The 26,322-nt window shown below is 38.2% G+C and overlaps 2 protein-coding genes across 8 annotated transcripts in view; both read left to right on the plus strand.

Moving 5' to 3' along the window:
* LOC127042965 (BCLAF1 and THRAP3 family member 3-like) overlaps positions 1 to 26,322 on the plus strand; it is a 137,397-nt gene that overhangs the window by 16,250 nt on the left and 94,825 nt on the right. For all 7 annotated transcript variants that reach the window (XR_007772111.1, XR_007772110.1, XM_050936561.1 and 4 more), the window contains exons 2-10: positions 1,561 to 1,634; positions 5,039 to 5,617; positions 5,973 to 6,638; positions 8,743 to 8,921; positions 10,253 to 10,367; positions 10,642 to 10,705; positions 13,978 to 14,096; positions 17,581 to 17,695; positions 26,052 to 26,147. Coding sequence is in view for 5 of the 7 variants with exons in the window: in XM_050936561.1 (XP_050792518.1) it covers positions 1,594 to 1,634; positions 5,039 to 5,617; positions 5,973 to 6,638; positions 8,743 to 8,921; positions 10,253 to 10,367; positions 10,642 to 10,705; positions 13,978 to 14,096; positions 17,581 to 17,695; positions 26,052 to 26,147 (1,974 nt within the window). In the remaining 2 variants the exon portion in view is untranslated. The remainder of the gene's footprint in view (positions 1 to 1,560; positions 1,635 to 5,038; positions 5,618 to 5,972; positions 6,639 to 8,742; positions 8,922 to 10,252; positions 10,368 to 10,641; positions 10,706 to 13,977; positions 14,097 to 17,580; positions 17,696 to 26,051; positions 26,148 to 26,322) is intronic.
* On the plus strand, positions 1,594 to 18,378 carry LOC127043308 (BCLAF1 and THRAP3 family member 3-like). Its single transcript, XM_050937319.1, has 9 exons — positions 1,594 to 1,634; positions 5,039 to 5,617; positions 5,973 to 6,638; positions 8,743 to 8,921; positions 10,253 to 10,367; positions 10,642 to 10,705; positions 13,978 to 14,096; positions 17,581 to 17,695; positions 18,283 to 18,378. The coding sequence occupies exons 1-9, from the start codon at positions 1,594 to 1,596 to the stop codon at positions 18,376 to 18,378; spliced, it is 1,974 nt and encodes a 657-aa protein (XP_050793276.1).

The following is a 26,322-nucleotide window of genomic DNA, read 5'->3' on the forward strand; positions in this document are numbered from 1 at the left end:
ACAGTCCTTAGCCAGTTTCTCCACCTGCTTCTAGGGAAGGGAACAGTACTAGCAGCATCTAGTCCTGTGTACTTCAGGATCCCTCACCCCTGGACTTTCTTCCTGTCAGTTTATATAATCCCACCTCCTGGGGTTGCTTCCCCTTCAATTAGCCCTTAAGCTGTAGGTCTACTCAGGGTATGGCTACACTTACCTTTGTACAGCGCTGGGCATTACAGCTGTCTTCGTACAGCTGTGTAGGGAAAGCGCTGCAGTGTGGCCACACTGAAAGCTACCAGCGCTGCAGTGTGGCCACATTTGCAGCGCTGTTGGGAGTAGTGCATTGTGGGCAGCTATCCCAGCGTTCAAGTGGCTGCAATTTCAAATTTCAGTGGTGCTTTTCAAAAGAGAGGGGTGAGGGGGAACGTGGGGGAGAGAGAGAGTGGATTTTGCATCTGTCAGCTCCCTGCTGCAAGTTCTAAGGACTAGAACATACACATCACCAACCTGCAATCAATTTAGAAGTTTCGAGCCCTTCCCCCACCCCTCTCTTATTCACTAAATGCAAATTATGCACTCCTAAATAGCCTTCAGACCACATAAGCAGCTGCTCAGCACGGACTCCCCCCGCCCCCTCTCCTGTGTTACTTCTGTTTTCAAGCAAACAGCTGTGAACCTTCCAAAGCAATTCCCCTGCCTGCCTCCGCTCGCTCGCTGGACCAAACAGCAGCTGTGTTTGTTTTTTAGATAAGCAGCTCGGGGAAGCTTGGAGTTCAGCCATTCTTCCGGTTTGTTGTGAGCAGGCATTCTGGGATACCTCCTAATACCCTGGAGGCCAATAACAGCGCTTTTGGTGGCCACACTTGATGAGCAGCGCTGCATCATCAGTGCTGCAATCATTACACCCCAAGCAGACCAGGTGTACAGCCAGCGCTGCAGCCAGGGAGTTGCAGCGCTGGATGTGCCTTGCAGGTGTGGACAGTTACTAAGTTGCAGCGCTGTAAACCCACCACCAGCGCTGCAACTCTCCAGTGTAGCCAAGCCCTCAGTTAATTGACTCCCTCTGTTAACTACCTGTCTTCCAGTCAGGTCCCAATTAATATATACTGATGAGTGGTAAAGTGACAGGGTGCTGAGTTAGCTCCTGACTTAGCACACTGTTGCTCTAGGTTTTTAAAAGGTTACCCACTGTCATAATATCTGAATGCTTGTGGTTTTCATAAGGACTATTCAGTATGTCCTATTTCTCAGTTGCAATTAATAGAATGATTTGTTAAGGTCTAATAGCTATTCCTGCAGTTGAAATTGTATTTGTCATCATCTGTATTTTTAAGTATATGTCTTAAATCAAGTTATAAAGACCTGAATATAGAAATAGCAAGTCACCACTGGGAAAGGCTCTGTCACAAATGGATTAAAAGTGAATATAAGGGAATTTAATCACTTTTTACCTTTTTTAAAAAAAACCTGAACAACATTTAAATACAAATCTTGTAAAATAAATAAAAAATGTCTAGGCATCCTATTGATAGCTGTATTACAGCTCTCTAAACAGACTAATAATTCATATTTTTCTTATAGCTTCAAGAAACTAATTGACGCATACATCAAAAGATGGCTAGATCTAGATCAAGATCACCAAGGTGGAAACACAGGTAAATGCTTAACTTTTATTATAGTTTATATAGAGCTGTCGAGCTATTAAAAAAATTAACAGCGATTAATCGCACTATTAAACAATAATAGAATACTATTTATTTAAATATTTTGGATGTTTTCTACATTTTTAAATATACTCTTAACTACAATACAGAATATAAAGCGTACAGTGCTCACTTTATATTTATTTTTTATTACAAGTATTTGCGCTGTAAAAAAACAAAAGAAATAGTGTTTTTCAATTCACCTAATACAAGTACTGTAGTGCAATCTCTCTGTCATGTAAGTTGAACTTACAAATGTAGAATTATGTACGTAAAACCCCTGCATTCAAAAATAAAACAATATAAAATTTTAGAGCCTGCAAGTTCACTCAGTCCTACTTCTTGTTCAGCCAATCGCTCAGACAAACAAGTTTGTTTACATTTGCAGGAGATAATTCTGCCTGCTTCTTGTTTACAGTGTCACCTGAAAGTGAGAACAGGCATTTGCATGGCACTTTTGTAGCTGGCATTGCAAGGTATTTATGTGCCAGATGCGCTAAAGATTCATATATCCATTAATGCTTCAACCACCATTCCAGGGGACATGCTTCCATGCTGATGACGGGTTCTGCTCAATAACAATACGAAGCAGTGCAGACTGCCGCATGTTTATTTTCATTATCTGAGTTAGATGCCTCCAGCAGAAGGTTAATTTTCTTTTTTGATGGTTCAGATTCTGTAGTTTCTGCATCAGTGTGTCGCTCTTTTAAGACTTCTGAAAGTATGCTTGACACCTCGTCCCTCTCAGATTTTGGAAGGCACTTCAGATTCTTAAACCTTGTGTTGAGTTCTGTAGCTGTCTTTAGAAATCTCAGATTGATAACTTCTTTGCGTTTTGTCAAATCTGCAGTGAAAGTGTTCCTAAAATGCCAACATGTGCTTGGTCATCATCTGAGATTGCTATAACATGAAATATATGGCAGAATGCAGGTAAAACAGAGCAGGGGACATACAATTCTCCCCCAAAGAGTTCAGTCACAAATTTAATTAATGCATTTTTTTTTTTAACGAGTGTCATCAGCATGTCCTCTGGAATGGTGGCCAAAGCATGAAGGGGCATACGAATGTTTAGCATATCTGGCACATAAATACCTTGTAATGCCAGCTACAAAAGTGCCATGCAAATGCTTGTTCTCACTTTCTAGTGACGTTGCAAACAAGAAGCAGGCAGAATTATCCCCTGCAAATGTAAACAAACCTGTTTGTCTTTGCGATTCGCTGAACAAGAAGTAGGACTGAGTGTACTTTGTTTTGTTTTTGAGTGCAGTTATGTAACAACAAAAGAATCTACGTTTGTAAGTTGGACTTTCATGACAGGGAGATTGCACTAAAGTACTTGTATGAGGTGAACTGAAAAATACTATTTCTTTTGTTTATCACTTTTACAGTCCATATAGTTGTAATCAAAAATAATATACACTTTGATCTCAATTACAACACAGAATACAATATATGAAAATGTAGAAGAACTTACAAAATTATTTAATAAATTTCAGTTGGTATTCTATTGTTTAACAGTGCAATTAAAAACTGTGATTAATTGCGATTAATTTTTTGAGTTACTTGCATGAGTTAACTGTGATTAATCGACAGCCCTAGTTTATATTTGTTTTCAGGACATAGCTTTATATAGGAGTTTATAAAATAGCCTGTATCTTCTAGGATAGCAGAACAAAAAGATCTTAAGACTAAAATATATTTCAAAGAGAACATTTATTTTATAAAATACTAATTTTATGTAATCTGTAAAAGCAAGTTTTCATAAGTAAATTGTTTTCGTGAGTTCTTACTTGCATGAAATTTGAGCCAGATAGAAAGTGGTAATCAGTTTTAAGCATCATTAAGCCTGCAAGAAGGAGTTCGTGCATGAATGGCACCAGTTTAAATTGAGACAGCTTTTAAATTCCACTTCCATTTTTAAAAAAGTAAAACAAACTAGTTAACAATTAAGTGAAGTGGTTTGTTGGGTAGGCGGGATGAAGCCTTTCCCTGCTCAGTAGAGGGAGAGGGGTGCATGCTATCAATTTTGGCAGAATGTCAAAACAACCACTATGTTTCTAGTTGGCCCCAATAGGTGTGAACGTACTTTTCAAAGGTGATGGTGGTATCCTGAGTCTGCAGACAGCTTTTTTGCTGAACACAGCTTTTTAGAATTGAGCTAGCAATCTGCAATGAATTTTGCATTTGCCAAGGAAAAATCCACAAGAAGATACTGATTTTCTTGGAATTCACTCAAGGTTTTTTAAGGGTTCTCTAAATCTCTAAATTGCGGAGTTTGTTGTAAATATTCAGTAACTGATTAGTTTAAATATAAGATGCTTTGGTCTGGGGTTGCCTCCTGATTCCCACTGGTTGTTCCTACTGTGTTGTTCTTTTGGAATGGCCTCTGACTAATAGGTGTCCGGCAGTTTAAAAAAAACAACAAAAAACTGCAAAGCTGGCCTCAGGCATTTTTGAAAATCAGATGAGCATTCGTTATCCCACACGCTTTCATCACAGATTGAGGTACACATGGAGGAGTATTTATTTTAATTTGATTGCACCTTCATATGCAAAACTATCTTGTTTTTGTTTTTTTACAAATGAACACGTGGAAGCACCATTTAACATATTTAGGTATATACTTACTAGCAAAAACATTAATATTTATATGCAAGAAGACAGAGATTAGAGCTGGTTTATATTTCTTGACTTATAAAAACTTTTCCTAGTGGCAAATGTGGTTTTGACAGAATCAGAATTTTCTGCAGGAAAAGGCTAATTTCAATAACATTTTTGATTTTGTTCAAAAGGAAATTTTGAAATTAAACATAGTGCTTCAAAGTAACATTTCTAAAAACAATTTTTCTCCCAGTTTTTGGAAACTGACATTTTGTCTCCATTTTTTTGGTTTTTGAATGTTTGGGGTTCACCCATTCACCACCTCTTAACTACCCCCCACGCCTTTTTGTTTCCACAGGAAAAAATTGAGAAATGGTAAGCAAGTGTGAAAGTGCTTTCTACATTTGCTTACTGTTTTCCAACATTTTCCCGTATAATTGAAATGAAAAAAAAAAATGTTTTGAAATGAAAATTCTTGTGGAAAACCTGAAATTTTTCAGTTAAAAAAAAAACTGGGTATTTTCCCATGTAATTTTTCATTAATGGAAAAATCAGGTTTTTATATCGGCTCTAGCTGAGATACAATTGCTTTGGACTGTATAATGTTGAATACCTTGGCTTGTTTAAATTCTGAACCATAACATTGCAGTAATACTGCGTAAGTTATTTTTACACTGAATATATTTTCATTTTAACAACAAATCTGTATGTGTTTTTTGGTAACACTTAAAATGGAATTTTTTTTTCTTATGTAGGTCCTTATCACCTGCATTTAGGAGCCCAGAACACCATAGACAAAGACATACTCATATTAATTATGACTGTGAATATAAGGGATTTAGGAAGGACCTGAAGAAACCTACGTCTTGGAGAGTGGAAGATGGGAAATACGGACAAAGCAATTATAGATTTGCACCACATGGGAATCTCCACCACAGAATTTATGAACATAGATCATCTTCGCCAAATGTAAAAAGAACTCCTTTAGAGGATACATATAGTCATAAACCCTGTAGAACACATTCATCAGAAAGAGGTGAAGGCAACAGGAGATATCAATTTCCAGCCAAATACTCAGAAGTATCCTATAAAGAACATGATCAGCCTTTTTACTTACACAAAATGCAAGAAAGATATATGCCTGAGGACTTCAGAGTCACCGGAGATGAAAAAGGAATGAAACCTTTTCATAGACCGTTAGGGGCTTCATGTAAATTTGAAAGGAAATGGCATGAAGATGAAATGAGGCACCAGAAGTTTCAGGAAGACAAATATGGTCAATCGCTCCGAAGAGCTTCTGAAGAATTTACAACAAGGAGCTCTTTGCAGAAGAGGTATAGGAATAAAATAATTAAACCTGGGTAATGTGGTGTAAAGCCTCAAGTGAAAGTCTATTTTCGTTGTAGTTGAAGATTTCCATCTTGAAAGGCATTTATCAATTTGTAGCTTAATTGTGGGCAACTGGTGGTAGAGAAGTATTTATCTTTTTAAGTAAATCATGTACATAGCTAGAGTATAAAAGGATGATATTTTCCTTTTAAGTGCCCCTGCACTTCTGTACTCTGGCTTGAGGGATTTTGGGTTAACTTGCCACGCATTCTGCATATAAGGCCGTGCTATCCAACATTCTGCACATAAATTCTCACTTTCTTCTCTAGTGCAAGTGTAAATTGCTTTATGTCAACACAGGTATCCTGAAGATCGTGATTACAGAGAACATGGGCACACATCTAAAAGGACTAAAGAAATTGAGAGAGATGACGATGGAGAAATAGCAAGAAATCACAAATGGAAGCAAGATCGTTCTTTTCCACCCTACCAAAAAAAGGAGGAGCAAAGAAACATTGGTCCCCAAGCTCATCGGTCTGCTGAAAGGGAGTACACAAAGAGTTCTGTTACGAAGCTAGCATATGACTATAATTACAAACATCATAGACACCTAGATGGGACAAAATCTTTTTCTGATGATAGAGCTCAGAAGTATGTAAAGCAGGAAGACCAAAAATATAATTCTCCTAAGGGTGCTCTGAATAGCAAAGAGTTAGATTATTGTAGTGGTGGAAGAGTAAGACAGACTGAAGAAGGGCATAATGAAGTGCCCATTAAATATAGTTCAGTGAAGGGCTGCAATGCATGTGCCAACTCTTACAAAAATGATGTTGATCTGAGACCCTTTAATAACACAAAGAAGGAAAGAGTAAGGAATGAAGGGGATTTCAGAAAAAAAATAGATTCTTCTAATAGCCATCATGACACAAGTCATACAGTTTCAGATGTGAAAATGTCAGATGTCACTCCTAGGAAGGAGCTGCTCACAATCAAAGTGGATATGAAGAAAATGATGAACAAGTACAGGTATTTTTTTTCTTACCTATTCATGCTTCCTTTCTTGTTTAGTTGTGACTATTAGAGAAACCAAAGATTGTTAAGGTGGTAACTAGGGCAAAATAAGGTGGATCCTTAGTACAAAAATGCCAACTTGCTAACTCTGATGAGTTACTGTTTGTTTCTCTGAAAAGAAAATAGTACCTGATTATAAGGATGTGGCAGGGAGAAAAAAAAATATGCTTTTTTTTCCTTCCTCTCACTGAGATGCATTTATCTACCTAGGATTTTTTTTAACCAGGTAGAAATCTGGTTTTGTCCTTTCTTCTGGAATGACCCCATTTAGGGTGGGATTTTCATTGACTTCCACTGGTACTTGGGTATCTAACTCCATGAAGCTCCTTTGAAAATTACCGCCTTAAAATGTATATAATCTCAAACACCTGAGATCTCAAATCCAGTTGAACTATAGAACAAAATGGTACATTCATGGGCCGTACAATTCAAGTATGTTGAAAGACGTGTTGCTGGAACAAACTAAATTAAACAGCAGCATGTTACCTGGCCCTGATGGTATTTCTGCAGCAGTTCTGCATGAGCTTGAAAGTGAAGTCACTAGCAGCTAACAAAAATATGGCATCGTAATCAACCATTATGCCAGAGGACTGGAAATGGCTAGCGTTGTACTTATGTTAAATAGGTGTTTGATTGTAATTGCTATGATCATCCCTATCAGACCTACTTAAGTACCAGTAAATTAGTAGAAATTGCAATATAAATACCTAGATGAAAATTACATGGATGGACAAGCCAGTATGACTTCTTGAGAAGAAATCATGCTTCAGTATACTAGAATTATTCTAACATATTAACATGATGGTGAATAAAGGAGAGATGGTTTATATAATTTGAGCGGGAAAACCTTGACAGTCCTTTACGAGAAGCTATTTTGAGGGGGTGGGATAGGGGAACTAGGTAGTTACCATCCGAGAGGTAAAGTACTGTGATGAATTATAACTTGCCTGAGAGACAGAAAACTATCCATTTGCAGTGTGGCAAAAGATTAGCAATTGGGTGTCATAAGATTCTCTACTAGGACTAGTGTTTGTTATTATATTAATAAACTGTAGAAGAGGCTGAACAGTTAAGTGGCAAAGTCTTGTGGATGACCAAATTTAATCAAGAAAGAGTTAGTGGGATTAAAAAAAGAATTGGATAACTACGTAAGGTAGGAGAAAAGATTTTTATAAGGGAGGCAAACAGTCATACCTCACGGCAGAAGCCAACTTCTGACAAATGTTAGGAAGAAACTTCCCTTGCGGAGACTGCACTGGATGAGCCACGGGTCTTATCTGGTATAGCAGTTCTTATGTTCATGATGTATTTTCTGAAAGGTGAACAATAAACCAATGTTCTAGATGTCTGAGTGGTATTTCATTACATTGATAAACTACCTCAGTCTAAGAAATAGCAAAACAATATAGTCAATTAGAAACTCCTTATATATCAAGGGAACTACTCCCACAGTATTTTTCCCTCCCAATCAAAGTTTCTTTTGTATATTTTTCTGCTTGAAATCAGTAATTAAATGTGGAGTTATGGAGACTAGAGAGAACGCTACTAACTGAAGAGAGGCCAATATGAAAGACTATAGAGGGCTGTACCACTAGGGAGGCTGAGAGACAGTGGCACCTGTGCTTGGGCTACTGTTTCTGCTTTCTTGAGTGGTAATATACATGACGTGATTCTTCTCCATTTCATTGATTCCCACAAGGGTCCAAAAAACAGTACTGAAGAACCTGACCATGTCTTGCTAATTTCTCTCTGCTTATGTTTGGGAAAGCCACCCACAGCAGAGATGGAAATTTATTTCAGTATACTAGAATACTGAATCCTAGTATCCTAGCTCACGTATAGTCTCCATGCTATCCTCTCCTTCATCCCTCGTTCAGTCTTTTCCTTCATGATCTGTGTTCCTTGCGAAGTGTTTGATTTAAAATATGAAAAGGGCTTTAATTTGTTTCCACTTTTCCCTAAGATGAAATTGTCTCTTGATCTACTCTTTATTTAATTTTTTGTTAATATTTCAGTATCTCTTAAAGTTACTAAATAAATTTATGCAAATATATTCTAGGACTGGTTCTAGCCATACTATGGAGCGGCAGATGTCACATGATCTGGTTGCTGTTGGCAGGAAAAATGAAAATTTTCATCCAGTGTTTGAACACATGGAATCTGTAACACAAAATGTGGAGAACAACCCATCAAAAGAATTTACTCAGGAAATCATAACAATTATCCATCAAGTTAAAGGTGATTATAATATTTTATGCTTGAACATATAAACTAGGGATGTGGTTAATTAAAATGTTTTGGTATATACCAGAATACTCTCTATTTGAATACAAATAGAACAAGACAAGTAAAGCCTTGTGCAGATTTCTGAGCAGTATGTGTCGCGGCTGTGGCCTTGGGCATATTTGATAAGGAATGCTGATGTGAAGTCTAGAGTAGAGGAAGTCTGGTGTGCTGCTAAGGGTTCAGGAAGGGTTTGCTAGAGAAGCAATCAAATTAAGCTGCTTGTCAAGGAAGAGTTGAGGTTCTCTTCTGAGTGAATGTGGGTAAGGGATACGCAGAGGGCTTGGCAGCCTGGAGAAGGTGGTAGGATATTGGGGCTCTTGATTGTTAAAGGTGGGGCTAGAAATTGACTGCTGGGACAAAAATAGTCTCTTAATTGATGGCCTCACTTGGTTACATAGTTTTTATATTAAGTAAAAATGGTCTTTATTTGCATTTCATTTACATCCAAAACAAATACAAAGCTAGGGCCTCAATTCTATGTGGTAATCCATATGCATAAATTATTGCACCAAGGTAGAGTGATGTTGACCTCAGTGGGACACCCATATGCATCCCAACTTGCAGTACCAGGGCTTGTGTTGCAGTGAAGAGATACTGGTGCCTCTCATATAACTTTTCTTGGGAGGAAAGGAGTGAGATAAGATAAACTTTGTTTTATTCAAAATTAACTATAAGCAATTTACATTTGCTGCTCTTTATTAATTTTGATGTAGTGCTACTTCTATGAAATGCCGATTGACAGCCCACACGTACCAGTATTTAAAATACTATATTAACTGAGATGTTAAACCCTTACATCTCTTTATGTTGAGATTAATTTCATTGAAAAATGAAATGATTAAATACATTGTTGCTAATATATGGGGGGGAAGGATAGCTCAGTGGTTTGAGCATTGGCCTGCTAAACCCAGGTTGTGAGTTCAGTCCTAGAGGGGGCCACTTAGGGATCTGGGGCAAAATCAGTACCTGGTCCTGCTAGTGAAGGCAGGGGCCGAACTTGACGTTTCAGAGTCTCTTCCAGTTCTATGAGATAGGTATATCTCCATATATATAGAGAGATTTTTTATAAATATTAAAGTACTAGGATGGCTGCTTTAATAAGTATGCAGTTTGTTAAAGTACTAATCTTTCAGTAGTGTGAGGGTTGGATTTCAAGTGGAATTTATTTTGATTTAATGTCAGCGTTCAGCGTTATTTTGTGCAGTTAATATTTTAATAGTATGGTTGTGCAATTGCAATTCAAATGGTAAAGTAATATTTTTGCATTTAATATATCTTCACAGCAAATTATTTTACATCTTCTGACCTAACTCTAAATGAACGCTTCTCAAAAATTCAAGATAAACCAGTTGTAAATTTAAATGAAGTTAAAATATATTCAGATCCAGAAATTCACAGGTAAAGCATCAACTTTGTGCTATTAATTATATTGATTAAGCTATTCAGTTGTTTCCATTATATTATACGTGCAGCTTAATGTGGAATATGAAATAAATGGACTATTTCTTTCAACATCTTTTAGTGGACTATAAATTGCATAGCATGCAATTGTGTAATATAATTGTTTTTAAAATGGCCATAATAACAATCACATTTAGTTTAAAGTGATCATTCTCTTCCACGTTTAAATGTGGCATACTCATTCTTATATCATTTTGGCTTATTACTTCAGGAGAATTGATATATCTTTGGCAGAACTTCAGAATAAACTAGCTATGCCATGTGAATCTGGACAGGTATGTTAATTTTTTGTTTTTTTATGGGGAGAATAAGTTACAATGACAATCTGTTATTCTGTTATCCTTTTTTCATGCTCTTGTAACTTGTCCATAACATTCCCGTTAGTATACAAATCCTGAACCACCAAGCAATTTTAAGATCGTTTTAATTTTTTTTCCACATTTTGTTTGCACATAGAATTAGAAACTGAATCTTGACAGTCCAAGTGTCATGTATTTCCCTGCCCATTCAATAAGCAGGCAAATGTGTTCTGCACTAACTGAAGTTTTTGAGTACTCATGCTGTGCTTTGTGAACCCAGAACCATTTGAAAGCAGTTTAAATATTGAGCTGATACCAGTTAACCCATGGATCCAGTGTTCCACCTGGGGTTATAAAAGGTGTTAACCTCCTTCCCTTCCTGCTAAACTAAATAGTTATCCTGAGTACTTCTCTTTTTGTAGGCACAAGCAGCCTCAGCACTATTACCTCAAACCAACTGAATTGTCAATGTACTTCAATTTAATGATTATAGTTGTATTTACATATTGTTTAAAAAATGTTAGGATCTAGTTAATGTGGATTCAGAAAAGCACCCAGGCTTCAAGCACTGCATTTCACACTAGGTGCTTAAAGTGTTTGGGAAAAGGGCACTTACTTGAGGATACTTGGCTGGTGTTCTCTGTTATCAGAACAAGATGCAAATAAGAAAAGTGGGACAAATAAGAAAAGGCTTTGGATCAACCGGTCAAAAGTACTTCAGTCTTTCTCCAAAGAGGAAAGACAAATAATTGGTTATTGCAGCCCGTTCAGAGTCCCATAGTCCTCTATTCTCTGTTAAGAAACAACGTGCTGAGATATCAAGACAATTTTGATATAGTTGTTTCAAAGAAACATTCAAGAGGTAAGCCCTTGTTGCCAAGTTCAGGACTGTATGGAGAAGCATTGCCTTTAAAGGTCTAATCCCCCAGTTCACCAGCCTGTTAACTTCTGTATGTTGAGCTAGGTTCTTAGTAGGCTTATGGCTGCTCCTTTTGAATGTTGGGGAAGTTGTCTTCCTGGTAGCTGAATAAAATCCAGACTTTAATGATGGACCCTTCTTGTTTAGTTTTTTCCGAAGAGAAAGCAGTGCAGCATCCTTAGTTAATATTTCTGGGTAAAGTGTAGTATCTGAGCATCATCTAAAATGGGTAGGTAACCTATGGCATGCATGCTGAAGGCGGCATGCAAGCTGATTTTCAGTGGCACTCATACTGCCCGGGTCCTGGTCACTGGTTTGGGGGACTCTGCATTTTAATTTAATTTTAAATGAAGCTTTTTAAGCATTTTTAAAACCTTATTTACTTTACATACAACAATAGTTTAGTTGCATATTATAGACTTATAGAAAGAGGCCTTCTAAAAACGTTAAAATGTATTACTGGAACACAAAACCTTAAATTAGAGTGAATAAATGAAGACTAGGCACACCACTTCTGAAGGTTGCCGACCCCGATCTAAAATAAAACATATATCTATATCTTCTGCTCAAAGCTTCATACATGCTGAGAAGGCTAGCTGAATAAATTAGATATGAAAACAGACCTTTGAAAATTAAGCAATTTTGGAAGTAATCTTATTTGAGGACTTTGGTAACAAGACCAAAGGAGACGAGCGCTCCATCTAGAGCAGTAGTTCTCAAACTTCTGTACTGGTGACCCCTTTCAACAGCAAGTCTCTCTGAGTGTGACCCTCACCCCCCATAAATTAAAAACACTTTTTTATGTATTTAACCCCATTATAAATGCTGGATGCAAAGTGGGGTTTGAGGTGGAAGCTGATAGCTTGCGATGCTCCATGTAATAACCTTGTGACCTCCTGGGGGGTCCCAACCCCCAGTTTGAGAACCCCTCATCTAGAGATTATCCAGATGGTTAAAGTAAGGTATCTGGGTGTCACAGTTACTGGGTGAAGTTAGAGCCCCTTTAGTCCTTCTCAACTACCCCCTAGGTGGCAGACCTGGCTTCTTGCACCTCACTCTGTGTGGAACCATGTACTTCAACTACTCTGGAACTGGGAGTAGTTGGCAGGCCCAACTTGGTTTGGCACCTGTCACCACTTTCACTCAGGGGTCTTTTGACCACTGAGGTAGCTATAGTGACTACAAAACAGCTTTTTTCAAAACACAGCCCCCCATTTTTTATTTATTCAGTAATGGTACAGAGCATAAGCAAAGGATAAACATAATAAAAATCTACACGCATATTTCTTTTTACCTAACCGCTAATCTGCAGTCTTTTACATGTTTCAACCAGCCCATTTATCTCCATTTCTGGGTTATGAGAAGCCGACTGCCACTAGTTCAGTTTCTGCATTTCTGACTCTTTGTCTCCTTGCTAGCTTGTCAGCTCTTATTGGCTCCTGGGGCAGACCCTTTTAGCTCACCTGTACCCTCTTCCTTTTCTAGGCCCCGGGGTCTTGTAATAGTTGATTGTTCGCTTTGACAGCTCTCTCTTCTCAGCCTTGATAAAACATCTCACCAGAGTTGGGGCTGAGGAGCCTTCCCTTCATGGCTATAAACCTGGCTGTTGTGTTTGAGTATTTCGTAGGATGCTCATTATCTTGGCCATTGTAAATGCAGAGTCTCATGTGCCATATTAATTCAACACAGATATTTCCCACTTCATTACACCAGGCCCAAAAGAGTTCCAGCACCAAGAGGGACTCAGAGCCCTTTCTAACAGAGGAGCCACCTTGGCAGTCTGTCATTAATGTACCTTTCTTTGTAAGGATTCCACTTGGAATTCCACTCATAGCTTAGTTTATTCAGTACTTTTTTTCTCAACTCCATAGCCAAATAGGATGCTCATTTCAGAGGTCTTTTAATTAAGTATTCTGCCCTCTTCCTGCTTGCTAATCTACTACAGTGCAAATTTACAAAGGTAACTACACGAAGGAGAATGGCAGCCTAAGTATCAGTAACTGAGTTCTGTGAATATTTTGTCTCTTCGGCTGTACACTGACCCTTTTTCCCTGTTATTTTGAGATCTTGTAATTAGTAAAATGAATCAGAGAGGAACAGCTGATAGTTGCAGAGCTGAGTTCTTTATAACCAAGGTTTGAACTTTGTATCCATGGGTCAGTGTGCATGCCAGCCTCCTACCCGCCCTCAGATGGTTACACTTCTTTAAAATGGTTTTGCAAGCACAAGACAAGCCACAGCACCTGCTGTGTGGATCAAGTAACCTGCCTTTAAATTGATTTTATATATCCAATATAATTTCAGTAAAATTTCCCTTCCTATTACTTAGACTGTTGTGAGAGTTCTAGAAGATCCAAATGATCTACGGCATGATATAGAGAGGAGGAGAAAAGAGAGGCTGCAGAATGAAGATGAGAGGGTGTTTCACATAGACAGTGTAATTCAAAGGTAATCTACTATTAGTGAATACATCTGTATACCTGGATCTGTAGGGTCATCAGAAATTTTTTGCATCTGTTTTTAAGGTTGGTCCTTGAATTTTGAGTCTCAAAATCAAATTCCATTGAAATCCACTGTAAACACACCCAGACTTTATTCTATGGTAACAAAGAACAGCCTTGAAAGTGAGAACGGTTTAACTTTTATAAAGGTGAACTGCAATGTGAAAATCAAAATTAAGCTTTAAGTGTCAAATGTTCCCACTGGCCAGGCTGTGGGAAGGAGGAAGGAATTAATTGTTCTGTGCAACCATTCTATTTGTGATGTCTCCGTCTGGGATACCTTCAGTGAAGCAGGAAGCTCCAAGAGTATTTTAGAGATTTCTTTTTCAAAAGATTTAGTTACAGTTTATTATTGCACAGAGTGCCTTCCACTGCTTGATTAGTGGGGGCATTGAGCACAGAAATGTCTGCTTAACTTAATTTTACTACCGTATATACTCGATCATAAGTCGGTTTATTTATAAGCCGATTCCCCCCCTGATGAATAAGTAAAAATGGAAATTTTTTTTACAACCCATTCATAATCTGACCCTATAATTCAGGGTTCAGCAAACTTTGGCTCCCGGGCCATCAGGATAAGCAGCTGGTGGGCCGAGATGGTTTGTTTACCTCAAGCGTCCGAAGGCACGGCTGTAAACCTAAGTAAACAAAGTGTCCTGGCACGCCAGCTGCTTACCCTGATGGGCTGGGACAGCAACTGGTGGGGAAGTGTTTTTGGGGGGTAGAATCTAGAGGTCAGGGAAGTAACCCCTGTGACTACCCCCCACATGACCCCACCCCTAGCCTGGGACCCCCACCCTCTCCCCATCTCATCTCTTCCCACCTTATCTGGAGAGAGCCAAGGGAGAATGTCTCTGGCCTGGCTGGAGCTGCTCTGGCAGGCTGGGCGGTGTGGCCGCAGCATGTTCCAGTGGGCTGGGCCGGGTGGCACAGCCACAGCCAGCGTGCTCAGGCAGGCCAGGTGGTGCAGCCACAGCCTGCTCTGGGGGGCGGGGCTGAGCGGCGCAGCTGCTTTGGAGGCTGTAGGGAGAGCAGTGTGGCCAGAAGCAGAGAGACTGTGGCCCCGCCTCTTCCCTTCTGTCTCTGCTGGCTCTCCTTGCTCCCTGTGTTGGCGGGAGGGGCTATGTCCCACCTCTCCCTCTCTGTACCCATTCATAAGCCAACTCCCTTCTCTGGTGGTTCCCTTTTTTACTAAAAACAATTCAGCTTATGAACGAGTATATGGTTATTGGTTAACCTTAAAAGATTAATTGGAATATACAGAGATGACTTCTTTGTACAGAAAAGAATAATTGTGGAGGAAAGTGTCAAATTGTAATGAAATATGGCTTGATTTGATGATATCTCATAACATGCCAGTGCATATTTATTTTAAATACAAAGTCTATTACATAGTAAGTTGCAATACTTGCTGATTAGAAAACTAATTTGTGGCTTGGACTGGGTGCAGATTTAAGAAGGGGAGAAGGAACTAATTTCCTTTCCTTTGTCAGTTTGTAATATCATCATCATGTTTTCCTTTTTAAAAAAAATTGATGAGAACTTTCATGGAAGATCATACAGAATATATTCTGTAAGTGACTAGCTTGGTTCACTGCTATTCAGCTCTCATCCAGTATATCTCAATGAGTGTCCGTGGAATTCATTTTATAACTATATATTTTCAAACAATGGAGATTTACATTTAAATGCTTTTAGGCCATACTATAAATTTTTATTTAAAAGTAGATGCTAAGCAAATGGAAGTGATCAGTTGTATAGTCCCAAAGCTAAATCTTGACTTGTAGTGGCTGCTTCTTTTTATGGTGAATCTTTTCTTAGGTAGATGTTGACACTACTGTATTTGTAGTATACTAAATAAGAGAGAGGTGAGTGGTATGGCCTGTTCAGGAAGGAGACCTAAGGGTGTAATATCAGTAAGCATTCTTTTGTGTACTGCATAATGTCTGTTTTAATTTAGAGCTTTAAAAATTACAAATTTTGTGTGGTTTTGTTTAGAAGACTGGGTGCTTACACGAATGAACCATTTTCTTTCTGTCAGGGGAGAATATAAAAGGCATATTAAAGCAGCATTCCAGGTTTTATGCATTTGAAACTGCTAACCATAAACCCCAGTCTTATGTTTCAGGCAGTTATTCTTCAGCTTTATATTTAAACCTTATATAAGACACCAATGTACAATTGTGAAATCTTCAAAAGTTGTAGGAAAAAATAAAATTTTGTGCAGGACCTAGAGAAGAAATGTAGTTTTTCTTCTTGCTCTTTGCAGCTTTGCTCCTATTGGTGCCATGTAACGCCAAGGATTCTTCATTATTCATGCAGTTTTTCTTCATATCCTGCACTTTCATCAGTTAATAGTTCTTTAGCCTAGAAGGGATCATTTGATTGTCTAATCTGACAATCAAATCTGACATAACATTGGTCATAACTAGATTTTTAAAATTCCACCTCCAAAATTTGTTCTTGTCTCTTAATCTAGGGTACTAAGAGTATGTTGTATTCAGCAATGGTTTTCAATCAGAGGTATGGGGGCCACAAGCAGGTTTCAGGGGGTCTGCCAAAATAAACCAGAGAGCAGGGCCGGTGTTAGACTCACTGGGGCCGAAGCCCGAGCTGCACCGTCCTGGGCTGAAGCCAAAGCTTGAGCAACTTAGCTTTGCGGGCCCCCTGTGGCGTGGGGCCCCAGGCAGTTGCCCTGCTTGCTACCCCCTAATGCCAGCTGGGCTTTTAATCTACTAGATATGCAGAAAAAGAGTTGTTGTAGAATAGGCGGGGGAGCTCTCTCCCGTTGGCATCGAGCATCTTCACCAGATGTGCTGCAGCAGCGCAGCTGCATCAGTGCTGTACTGTGTGGACAGGCCCTTACATGCTTTTGAAAATCTTATCAGTGGTACATAAACAGAGGCTGGATGTCACACTGTGTACTGAATGCGGTATGATGAATAGAACTTCTGATCTTTAGCTCCAAAAATGCAGACTTTTTCCATTTAAACTAATAGAACTCTCCATTTTATAAGAACACTAAGACATAGAGCTTTGTTGGACAGCAACACTAGGCTGAGACAAGTTCAAGCTGTAAAATAATTAAAAGTAGGTCTGACATATTCCAGCCCAGCAGAAGGCAGGGATAGCCAGGCACATGCATCATTGAATCATTTGTACAAAGATTTTCAGTTGTATGATGAGGATTTAAAGAAGGCACTGAGAATCACTAGCTTGTCTGTTTATTAATCTGTGTACCAGAATGTAGTGATAATTTCATTTAACTTTAGTTTTGACAGTGAAAATGGACCACTAATAATTTGTCAATTAATGTGCCAGTTTAAATTATGTATAAGTATTAAAAAATATGTTAAACTTTTAAAATAGCTTAGTTTTTAAATATTGCTGGCTTAGTTTTCATTCCTTTTTCATTTTCTGTATCCAATCAGGAATGAGCACAATGGTAGCTTTTCAAAATTACAGAACTCTCAAATTGATGGATTCCAAAAACCTATAAGATTCCTAAAACCACCTTTCAGGAAATTTATTAAGAAACCTCACATGGTAAGTTGAAGTGAAATAGATACCTTTCCATGTCTTTCTCTTCTATTTCCCTTATACTCCGATTTAAAATTGGCTGGGCTGACGTGAATTTTAAGTCTCTTGATCCCTTGTCATGTTAAGATTCAAAAGATGATTTGTTACATCATAAGATTTACCTGTGTTAAATTACATCTGGATGGTACTAAAGTTTACTGGTCATGGGTAAACTCTGCTGCATATGAACTTTTTCAAATGTTACAATTGTTACATAGTATACAAAAAGGTGTTGGCTTGCATGAATCTTGACATTCTGATTTAAAATCTTGATTTTTCTGCTTCTTGATACCTATTACCACTCCTAAGCAGCTTGTATGGGCTTTTTATTTCCCTGGCATGGAGATGGTTATTGGGAATCGGAACACTGTTTGATTTAGACTTGGAACTATTTACAGTGGAGTCAGAACATTTTTAGGATAGTCAGGAAATGAGGAGATGAGTTTCTATCACAGGAGAATGAGAGCAGGTCATTGTAATTCTGGGTGCTGAATGACTTTGCAATTTCAATAGATCATGGGGAACTATTAAATTAAAACTTGTATTGATTGCAGCCTGTATTCAAGACATTTGGTGATGCACTGTATGTTCCCTTACTTCATAAAATACTCCCACCTAAAGCACAGATCAAAGAGTTTATTACTGAATGACTCATCTGAAATTTTGGATGAAAAACACAGGAACAGAGAGCCAGCCCACACACTCCAGTGGCTGACCAAAGGACAAAGTGCACATCTTGCTTATATTAAGTACCCTCCTCTGCAGAGAGATTATATTTTAGTTACTAGAAATATTCTAGGAAATGCATAAGAAAAAAATTCAGAGACTAGAAATAATTGGACATACGTAAAATTTATGTAGTGAAAAAGCTCATGTTACTCTAGATTTTTAATTCACCAAATTTAGATGGGGCCTTTACTAACACCTCCATAATGAATCTTTTTTAAATAAAATGTGTATATTAAACTGGGCAAAATGATTACTGCGAGTCCAATGCTGACCTGCAATAATTAGAAATAAATGCATGTTCCCTCTGGACAGTTTCTCTACAAATAAATTTAGTTTGTTTTCAAGTGTTTACTAAGGACTGGTCTACACTGGGAACTTGCATCAGTATAGCTGTGTCTCTTAGGGGTGTGAAGGATCCACACCCCTGAGTTATCCCCGGTGTAGATCACACTAGGTATATGGAAGAATTCTTCTGTCAACCTAGCTACCTCCTCTCAGAGAGGTGGATTAACTATATCAGTGGGAGAACTTCTCCCGTCAGCATAAGTAGTGTCTACATTGGAGTGCCACGGGGTGCAGCTGCAGCTGTGCCACTATAACTGTTTGAGTATTGAGATGCCCTCAGATAAATGAGTGACTGTAAGTTAACAGAGTTAGAGAAGCAAAGGCATGCAGAGAAACTTTTGTTGAAATAAGTACAGTGTAAATTAGAACTAAAGCCTCAGCTTCCTGAGTTTTCAAGGGACTGTTTTGGTGCATGCAGAATAAATAAAAGAAACTAGATAGGAGACATGTAATTTGTGGTCTTTCTTATTTAATGTCTTGACACATCTGGTCAATATTTTAATGTCAAACTTCCATGGGTTCATCAAACTTTTCCTTAGTCTACGAAAGTTTGTTTTTATTATCCACAATTAGTTCACCAACACTGAAATGCAGTTGCTTTGGGGATGTAATATGGCAACTCTCTAACAGCTCTGGCAATGCTATAGAACAATTTAGGACAGGATGTGAATAATACTTCACTCAGAACTAAAATTCAAATTATGCATTTGAAACTGTGGGAGCCCAGCTTAGCGGTTAAAAGACTCAATGCAAATCAGTAGGGAGTTGGTTCAAAGTGGGAACTGAGTTAATGCGTTGTGTCTACCAAGGGTGCAGTGAAAACTTTAGCCTGACATTTAACAGGAAACTGCAAACAAGGGAGTTCTTGGACAGCAGAAAATGCCTTTGCCTTGACACTTACAAGTTCCAGTAATGAAGAGTTGCTGAGTAAGAAGCAACAGCAGCTATGAAAGAACAGCTACTGAATAATGCAGGGCATCCTGAAGGAGAGAGAGCCAGCAATGTGCTAGCCAGTTTGAAGACAAGATTCTTGCCTCAGAGTTGACAATGAATATGTCAGCAAAAATTAGAATGAGTTAGTGCTGGCCAAATGTTTTAAAAAGATTAAAAGGGCTTTTAGGGATAGCACTAGAACATTTTTTACCAGTCTTTATTAGTCAGAGCTCCCAGTTCTGACAGATTAGCAGATGAGCATCCTTTTTAGTCCTTGTCTTGCCCTGGCACACTTGTGCTTCCTTTCTCCATCCATCTTCTCTCTTCTATATTGTTTTTTGCCTTTTAAAAATGTTTCTTTTCATTTTGCTCCCTTACTATTTCCCCACTCACTGTATACTGCTAAGATAGCCGTTCGTGGGGTGTATCAGTGTGGCCGGGTGGCAGATATACTTAGCTGTGCCAAGGGAGAAGAACTTTGCCTGATAGGCTGTAGCTTAAGCCTGATCTCTGTAAAAGTGAGCATCAGTCACAGAATTACAGGCTGCAGCAGGAGCAGGGAGGCAAGATTGTTTTCAAGGAGCCACCTGTAGCTTTAGCTTAAGAGTAATTTTGCAGTGTGCTTTAAGGTAGATCCAGAGCCATATAACTTTCTCAGCATCCACTGCTCTTTGGCTTTGATCCCCTAGAGTAGTCTGGCATCTCTTGGGTTGGAAAGCACTGCAGTGGAGAAGAGTGAAAGCAGCTATTTAAAGAACTTGAATGAAAATAAAGATCCCAAAATAGCTCTAATATTGAACTTCTTTTCAAAAAGATTTGCCTTCAAGAAAACCTGAGAAGGTTACACAAATAGAAAGTGAGACAATATTATACAAGTTCTTGACAAAAAGCAAGTAAGGAAATAAAGTATATTAAATATGAATACAAAGATCATCCAGTCTGCATAATATACATTCTGTGCTCTTAAGGGAATTTGTAAAACTCATGAATGATATATTTCTGAAATGTCATGAAAACTGGATATGTGCCAGATCATTAGAAAAAAGCAAAGGTAGTATTGGTCTTCAAAATGAAGAGTGATCCCAGCAATTGATTTACTATCAATTCTATCTCTAATAAAATATAGAGGAAATGTTAAGAAAAAATCACTAAGTATCAAGAGAAGAACAAAATCATGGGCAGTAAGCAGCATAGAAATGGATCCACTATCCACTGCATTGCTAATTTATCAAGTCATTCAGAAAGTATGGAAAGGGAATTTGGAAGATTAATATTTGAATCTTAGTAAAGCATTAGTAACTCACAGAATCCTGCTACCAGAACAGATTCATGTGGTCTTGGATATGAATGTTGTTGCATGGATTCAAAATTGGGGGCAGGACCATTTAAAAAAAAAAGACAATATTAAATAGCGTGTCAGATTTGAAGGAGATATTTTGTGGAATCCCACAGGTGTTGATTCAGTTCAGGTCCAGTCTAACCAAATAGCTTCATAAATGATCTAGAACTGAGCGTATGTTAATGACACTAATAAAAAGTTGTGCTTGGTGAATGGGCAGTTGCAAATAGCCACAAGGGAAGAAGAGATAATAGGTAAATAATATGATAATGAAGTGACCTAGAGAGATTAAAAAGAAAGAAAATAATTCAGTGAGATTCAGCTTGGAAAAATGCATGTAGATATATAGACAGGAAATACATATATGAGAGGGAGAAACAGGAAATGTTGAGAGTTAAGTGTTTGTGAAAAGTAAATTAAACATGATATCATATTGCACTATAGGAGTAAAATAGGCCAGTATCTTTGAGCTGTGTAACTTGAGGTCATGTTATGGAATTATAAATTCCCACCAAAGGTCAGAGTGGAGGTGTATGTGTGCAGGGTGCAGTGATTGTATTTTACTCCAGCTCTGCCCACAGTCATAAAATGGTTTATAGCCTGAATTTAATCTAAAAATGTAAAAGGTGCTAAAAATTTGTGAAGACAAATTAATCAAAAAATTGTGTCATGTGTCCCATGTAATAAGAAACAAAACTTTTAAATAAATAAATCCCAAACTGCAACAGATAAATTACATCCAGATTAATCTTTGTAGTTGGCTCAATTTTGGTGCTGATTAAGGAATTCATCCTGGATTCTGTGGAAGAACTGTAGCAGTTTAGCATAATATCAGCAAAATCATAAAATTTAGAGGAGCAAGTGGACTGAATGTCTGGCTAGCCTTTATGTTTGGTGTGTCCCAACATGCAATCATAAGGCGCATGCTTTTTAAATGACAAAACGCAATCATAACCACTCTCCTTTTGAGTGTATTTGTTTTTGTTGACACGTAACTATACAGAAGATTGTACCTGAGGGGCAGGTTTCCAAGGGAAAGCATGACCAGTAGGCAAGGCTCTATGAATAGCATATTAAAAAGAATATTTAAATAAGGATAGAAATAAATCCTTATATAAGGATTAATAAATAAATAAATGAAGTTTTTAAAATTATATTTTAAATTAGATTGGACATCCAGTTTTTATGGTGTTATGTGGATATTTCTGCTTAATTTTTGTTTATTCGGTATTTAAAATACTCTATGGTTAAATCATGCTTGTCTGGCTCTATGATTAAATGGTTGGTTCAGGTGCATCGTATACAGACATTAAAGAAGCAACTGATATATGAAAGATTTAAATCTGAGTGGCAGGTCATACCGGATATTAAGATCCTGTATGACATGAAACCTGACAGTATGCTGTGTTTTTATATATAAAAATAATAAAATGATTGTCCTTGATACAACTGAAATACTACTAGAAAGTTGATGTAAGCTCAATTTTGTTGCCATAATTTGACTATTGTTGTTAAATGGACAATATCTGGTAGTTTGGGTCCAAAATTTAACACAGTTGCCATACTAGATCAGATATGTGGACCATTTAGTCCAGTATAGTGTCTCCTGACAGTAGCTTCACACTGTAGTTTCAGAGGAAGGTGCAAGAAACCTTACAGGAGGTAGGTGCAAGGTAATCTTTCCTCCATGAAGGTTTCATGCTAATATTTAATAGTTACAGGTTGGTTTAAACCATGAAACATAATGTTTTATCTCCCTTCCAATACTCTTTTTGTTAGCATTAATGATGAGAACTCTGGATATTCAAGTTATCCATGTAAATGTCCAAACTCTCTTTGAATCTTTGTAAGTCTTGACTTCAGTGAGTTCCACATTCAAATTACGTATTTTGGTTAAAAACAAAGAAGCAAACACAAAACGCTGACACCTTTTGATTTCATTAAATACTCCTATATTCTTGTATTATGAGACGGGAAGAACAGAAGCTCCTGATGTATCTTCTCTATGCCACTCATTATTTTATATACTATTATCATGTTGCCTTTTATTAATCTCCTTTCTAAGGAAAACAGTCCCATTCTCTTCAATCTCTCTTCATAAGATTTTTTCCATGCCCTCAATCATTTGTCGTCTTCTGAACCCCTTCTGTCATAAACAGATAAGAAAAGTTAATAGCACAGAAGTACTTTATATCTCTTTGACTGTAAAGGGTTAACAAGTTCAGTAAGCCTGGCTGTCACCTGACCAGAGGACCAATCAGAGGACAGGATACTTTCAAATCTTGAGGGAGGGAAGTTTTTGTGCTGTACTGTTAGTTTTGGTTGTTGTTCACTCTGGGGGCTCAGAGGGATCAGACATGCAACCAGTTTTCTCTCCAATCTCTCCAATCCAGGCTCTTATAAGTTCAGACTAGTGACTACTAGGTAGATAAAGCGGGTTAGGCTTATAGTTGTTTTCTTATTTTGCAAATGTATATTTGGTTCAAAGAAGTTCAGATGTGCATTTGGCTGAAAGGAGTTCAAATTGGTATTTTGCTGAAAGGATTTTAATTTGTACTTAGGCTGGGAGAGTGTTCCCAGTGTCTATAGCTGAAAGACCCTGTACCTATTCCATTTTTTTTAAATTTACAAAGATAATTTTTACAGTTTTTTCATTCTTTAATTAAAAGCTTTTCTTGTTTATGAACCTAATTTTTTTTTATTCTGGTGAGACCCCAGGGGACTGGGTCTGGATTCACCAGGGAATTGGTGGGGAGAAAGGAGAGAAGAGGGAGAGAGAGGCTGATTTCTCTCTGTGCCAGGATTACTTTCTCTCAGGAAGAGTCTGGGAGGGGGAAAGAGAAGGAGGGAGGAAGGTGAATTGTCCTCTCTGTTTTGTGATTCAAGGAGTTTGAATCACACAGTGATCTTCCAGGGTAACCCAGGGAGGGGAAGCCTGGGAGAGGCAACGGTGAGGGAAAGGGTTTACTTTCCTTGTGTTAAGATCCATAGGGTCTGGGTCTTGGGGGTCCCCGGGCAAGGTTTTGTGGGGACCAGAGTGTACCAGGCACTGGAATTCCTGGTTGGTTGCAGCGCTACAGGTTCTAAGCTGGTAATTGAGCTTAGAGGAATTCATGCTGGTACCCCATCTTTTGGACGCTAAGGTTCAGAGTGGGGAATTGTACCATGACACCTTCTAATTCTGTAATAATATCTTTTGAGATGGGGTAACCAGTGAACACAATATTGCAGGTGAGGCTGTACCATTATAATATTTTCCAAAGTATTCCTTCTCCCATTCCTTATGCATCCTTGTTTGCTCAATATGCAGCTGCAAAGGTCTTCACAGTGATGCCCAGGTCCCTTTCCTGAGCTGGCACCATTAATTTAGAAACCTATCAGGTGTAGGAGTAGCTTAAATTTACCCCTTCAGTGTCGAGGAAGGGGTTGGAATGGGGCAGGGAAGAGGCGGGACAGAGGCAAGGCTTCATGGAAGAGGTGGAGTGGGGGCGGGGCCGAGGGCAGCAGGGGGGAGGTGTCAGTAGTGCCGCCCTCGGGCCAATGTACTAGTCCTCATGTGGTCATTTGAGTTTGAGACCCCTTGACTAGATGGACCTTAGGTCTGACCCAGTATGGCCATTCTTATATCATAGCACACTATTACTGAAAAATTGCTTGCTTTTTCATTTTAACCATATAATTATAAAATAAATCAATTGGCATATAAATATTGTATTGTTCAGTGTGCAGTATCAACAAGTCATTGTTTTTATGAAATTTTAGTTTGTATGACTTTGCGAGTGCTTTTTATCTAACTGGTTGTAAAACTATACAAATATATACATTTGTTGGTGTATTCCTAGGAGGACCTCTGTATACCTCCTATAACTGTTTCAAAGATCAAAAAATTGTTATTTCTCTTTGAAGAAAATAGTAGTCCTAACAAATTCAAAACTTTTGGAAGTATTAATGATTTATCATTAAAAAAAAGTATTAAAAATTATGTTGAATTTTCAGTTGAAAAAAGAAGAACTTAGCATCATTTTAAGCTCTGCCTACATGAAACAATTTCTATAACACTTTTATATTTGTATTTATATTTTACATGCATCTGGAAGATATATTTAGATATGAAAATAACATAATATGTTAAAAAATGCACCAGCTCCTGGCAGCTGTGCTTGAAACTGTGGGAAAAGGGTCACAATGCACAGGTATAGCAGCGGTGGGAAGGAGTGCTGCGTATGGAGGCACTGCACTGTTTTACATAACTAAGGCTGCTTAATGCACACACAGTCAACAGTTGTAGTTACAAACAGTTCCAACAACACTTAAATGTGTCACTTGCTTCTGAAATGGTGCATGTTTTTAGGTGAGCCTCTCATATTGATACATGCTACAATCAAGAAAGGATGAAGAGTAGTCATCCTTATGAACAAATCTAACACAGTTCTTAAGGTGCTGTTCAGTGCATGGGTATTACAGTAATTAGTATGCTAGAAATACATATGGCTGCTCTAGTGTCATAATGTCTGACTGGTAATAAGTCTGAAAAAAAGTAGTAGTCTCATTTGCCAGCCAGGGATCACCAAAGATCTGGTTGCGTCACTCCTGTTCCTCTTCTCCCCCCTGCTCCCCCATGTTCCCCCTCAAAGAGGGGTTGGTATTGGAGGCTGCTGTTCTGGGTCTGCTGATGGCTCTCTGCCCCACACAAAGGTAATCCTCAGTTGCAAAGATCTGGCTGCTTCACAGTCCACAGGGGCCATATTCTGGAGTGGTGCCCTATGTCTTTTCAGCTGTGGAAACTGAAATAAGTCTCTGCAACTTGGACTCCAGTTTAATGGGCAACACACTGCTGCAATTTCACTGACTTAATCCATCAGTTATAATCTTAGGCCAAAAAAGTACAGTACAAATTAGCTTCATGTAAAAATTGTACGTTTCACTGCAATGATTGTTTTTAACATTGTTAAACTACTATTTGTGCCATTTTTCTAGAATTCTTATTATGCTGCAAAAACAAATGACATCTTTACTCACAGACCATTTGGAGGACCCCTGGAAAATCCAAGACCCTTCAGAAGACCCTTTAAGGTATTGTTTGACTCTTGCCAAGTGTATGTGTTGCATAAAGTTTTATTTCAGGCTGTGGTGTTGTGGTTTGGCATGTGATTTGGCACTAAACAGAGATGTTAGTGGTGAGATTTTCAAAAATGGTCAGCATTGGCTGAACTTTGTTCCCATTGAAACAATGGGGGGTTGCCTTGAC

The sequence above is a fragment of the Gopherus flavomarginatus genome, chromosome 1 (assembly GCF_025201925.1).
Source record: "Gopherus flavomarginatus isolate rGopFla2 chromosome 1, rGopFla2.mat.asm, whole genome shotgun sequence".
Lineage (NCBI taxonomy): Eukaryota > Metazoa > Chordata > Testudines > Testudinidae > Gopherus > Gopherus flavomarginatus.

Coding starts and splice junctions, on each gene's coding strand:
- LOC127043308 (XM_050937319.1), top strand. CDS start 1,594: ATGGCTAGATCTAGATCAAGATCACCAAGGTGGAAACACAG. Junction 8,922..10,252: donor AATTATCCATCAAGTTAAAG/GTGATTATAATA, acceptor ATATCTTCACAG/CAAATTATTTTACATCTTCT. Junction 10,706..13,977: donor TGCCATGTGAATCTGGACAG/GTATGTTAATTT, acceptor CCTATTACTTAG/ACTGTTGTGAGAGTTCTAGA.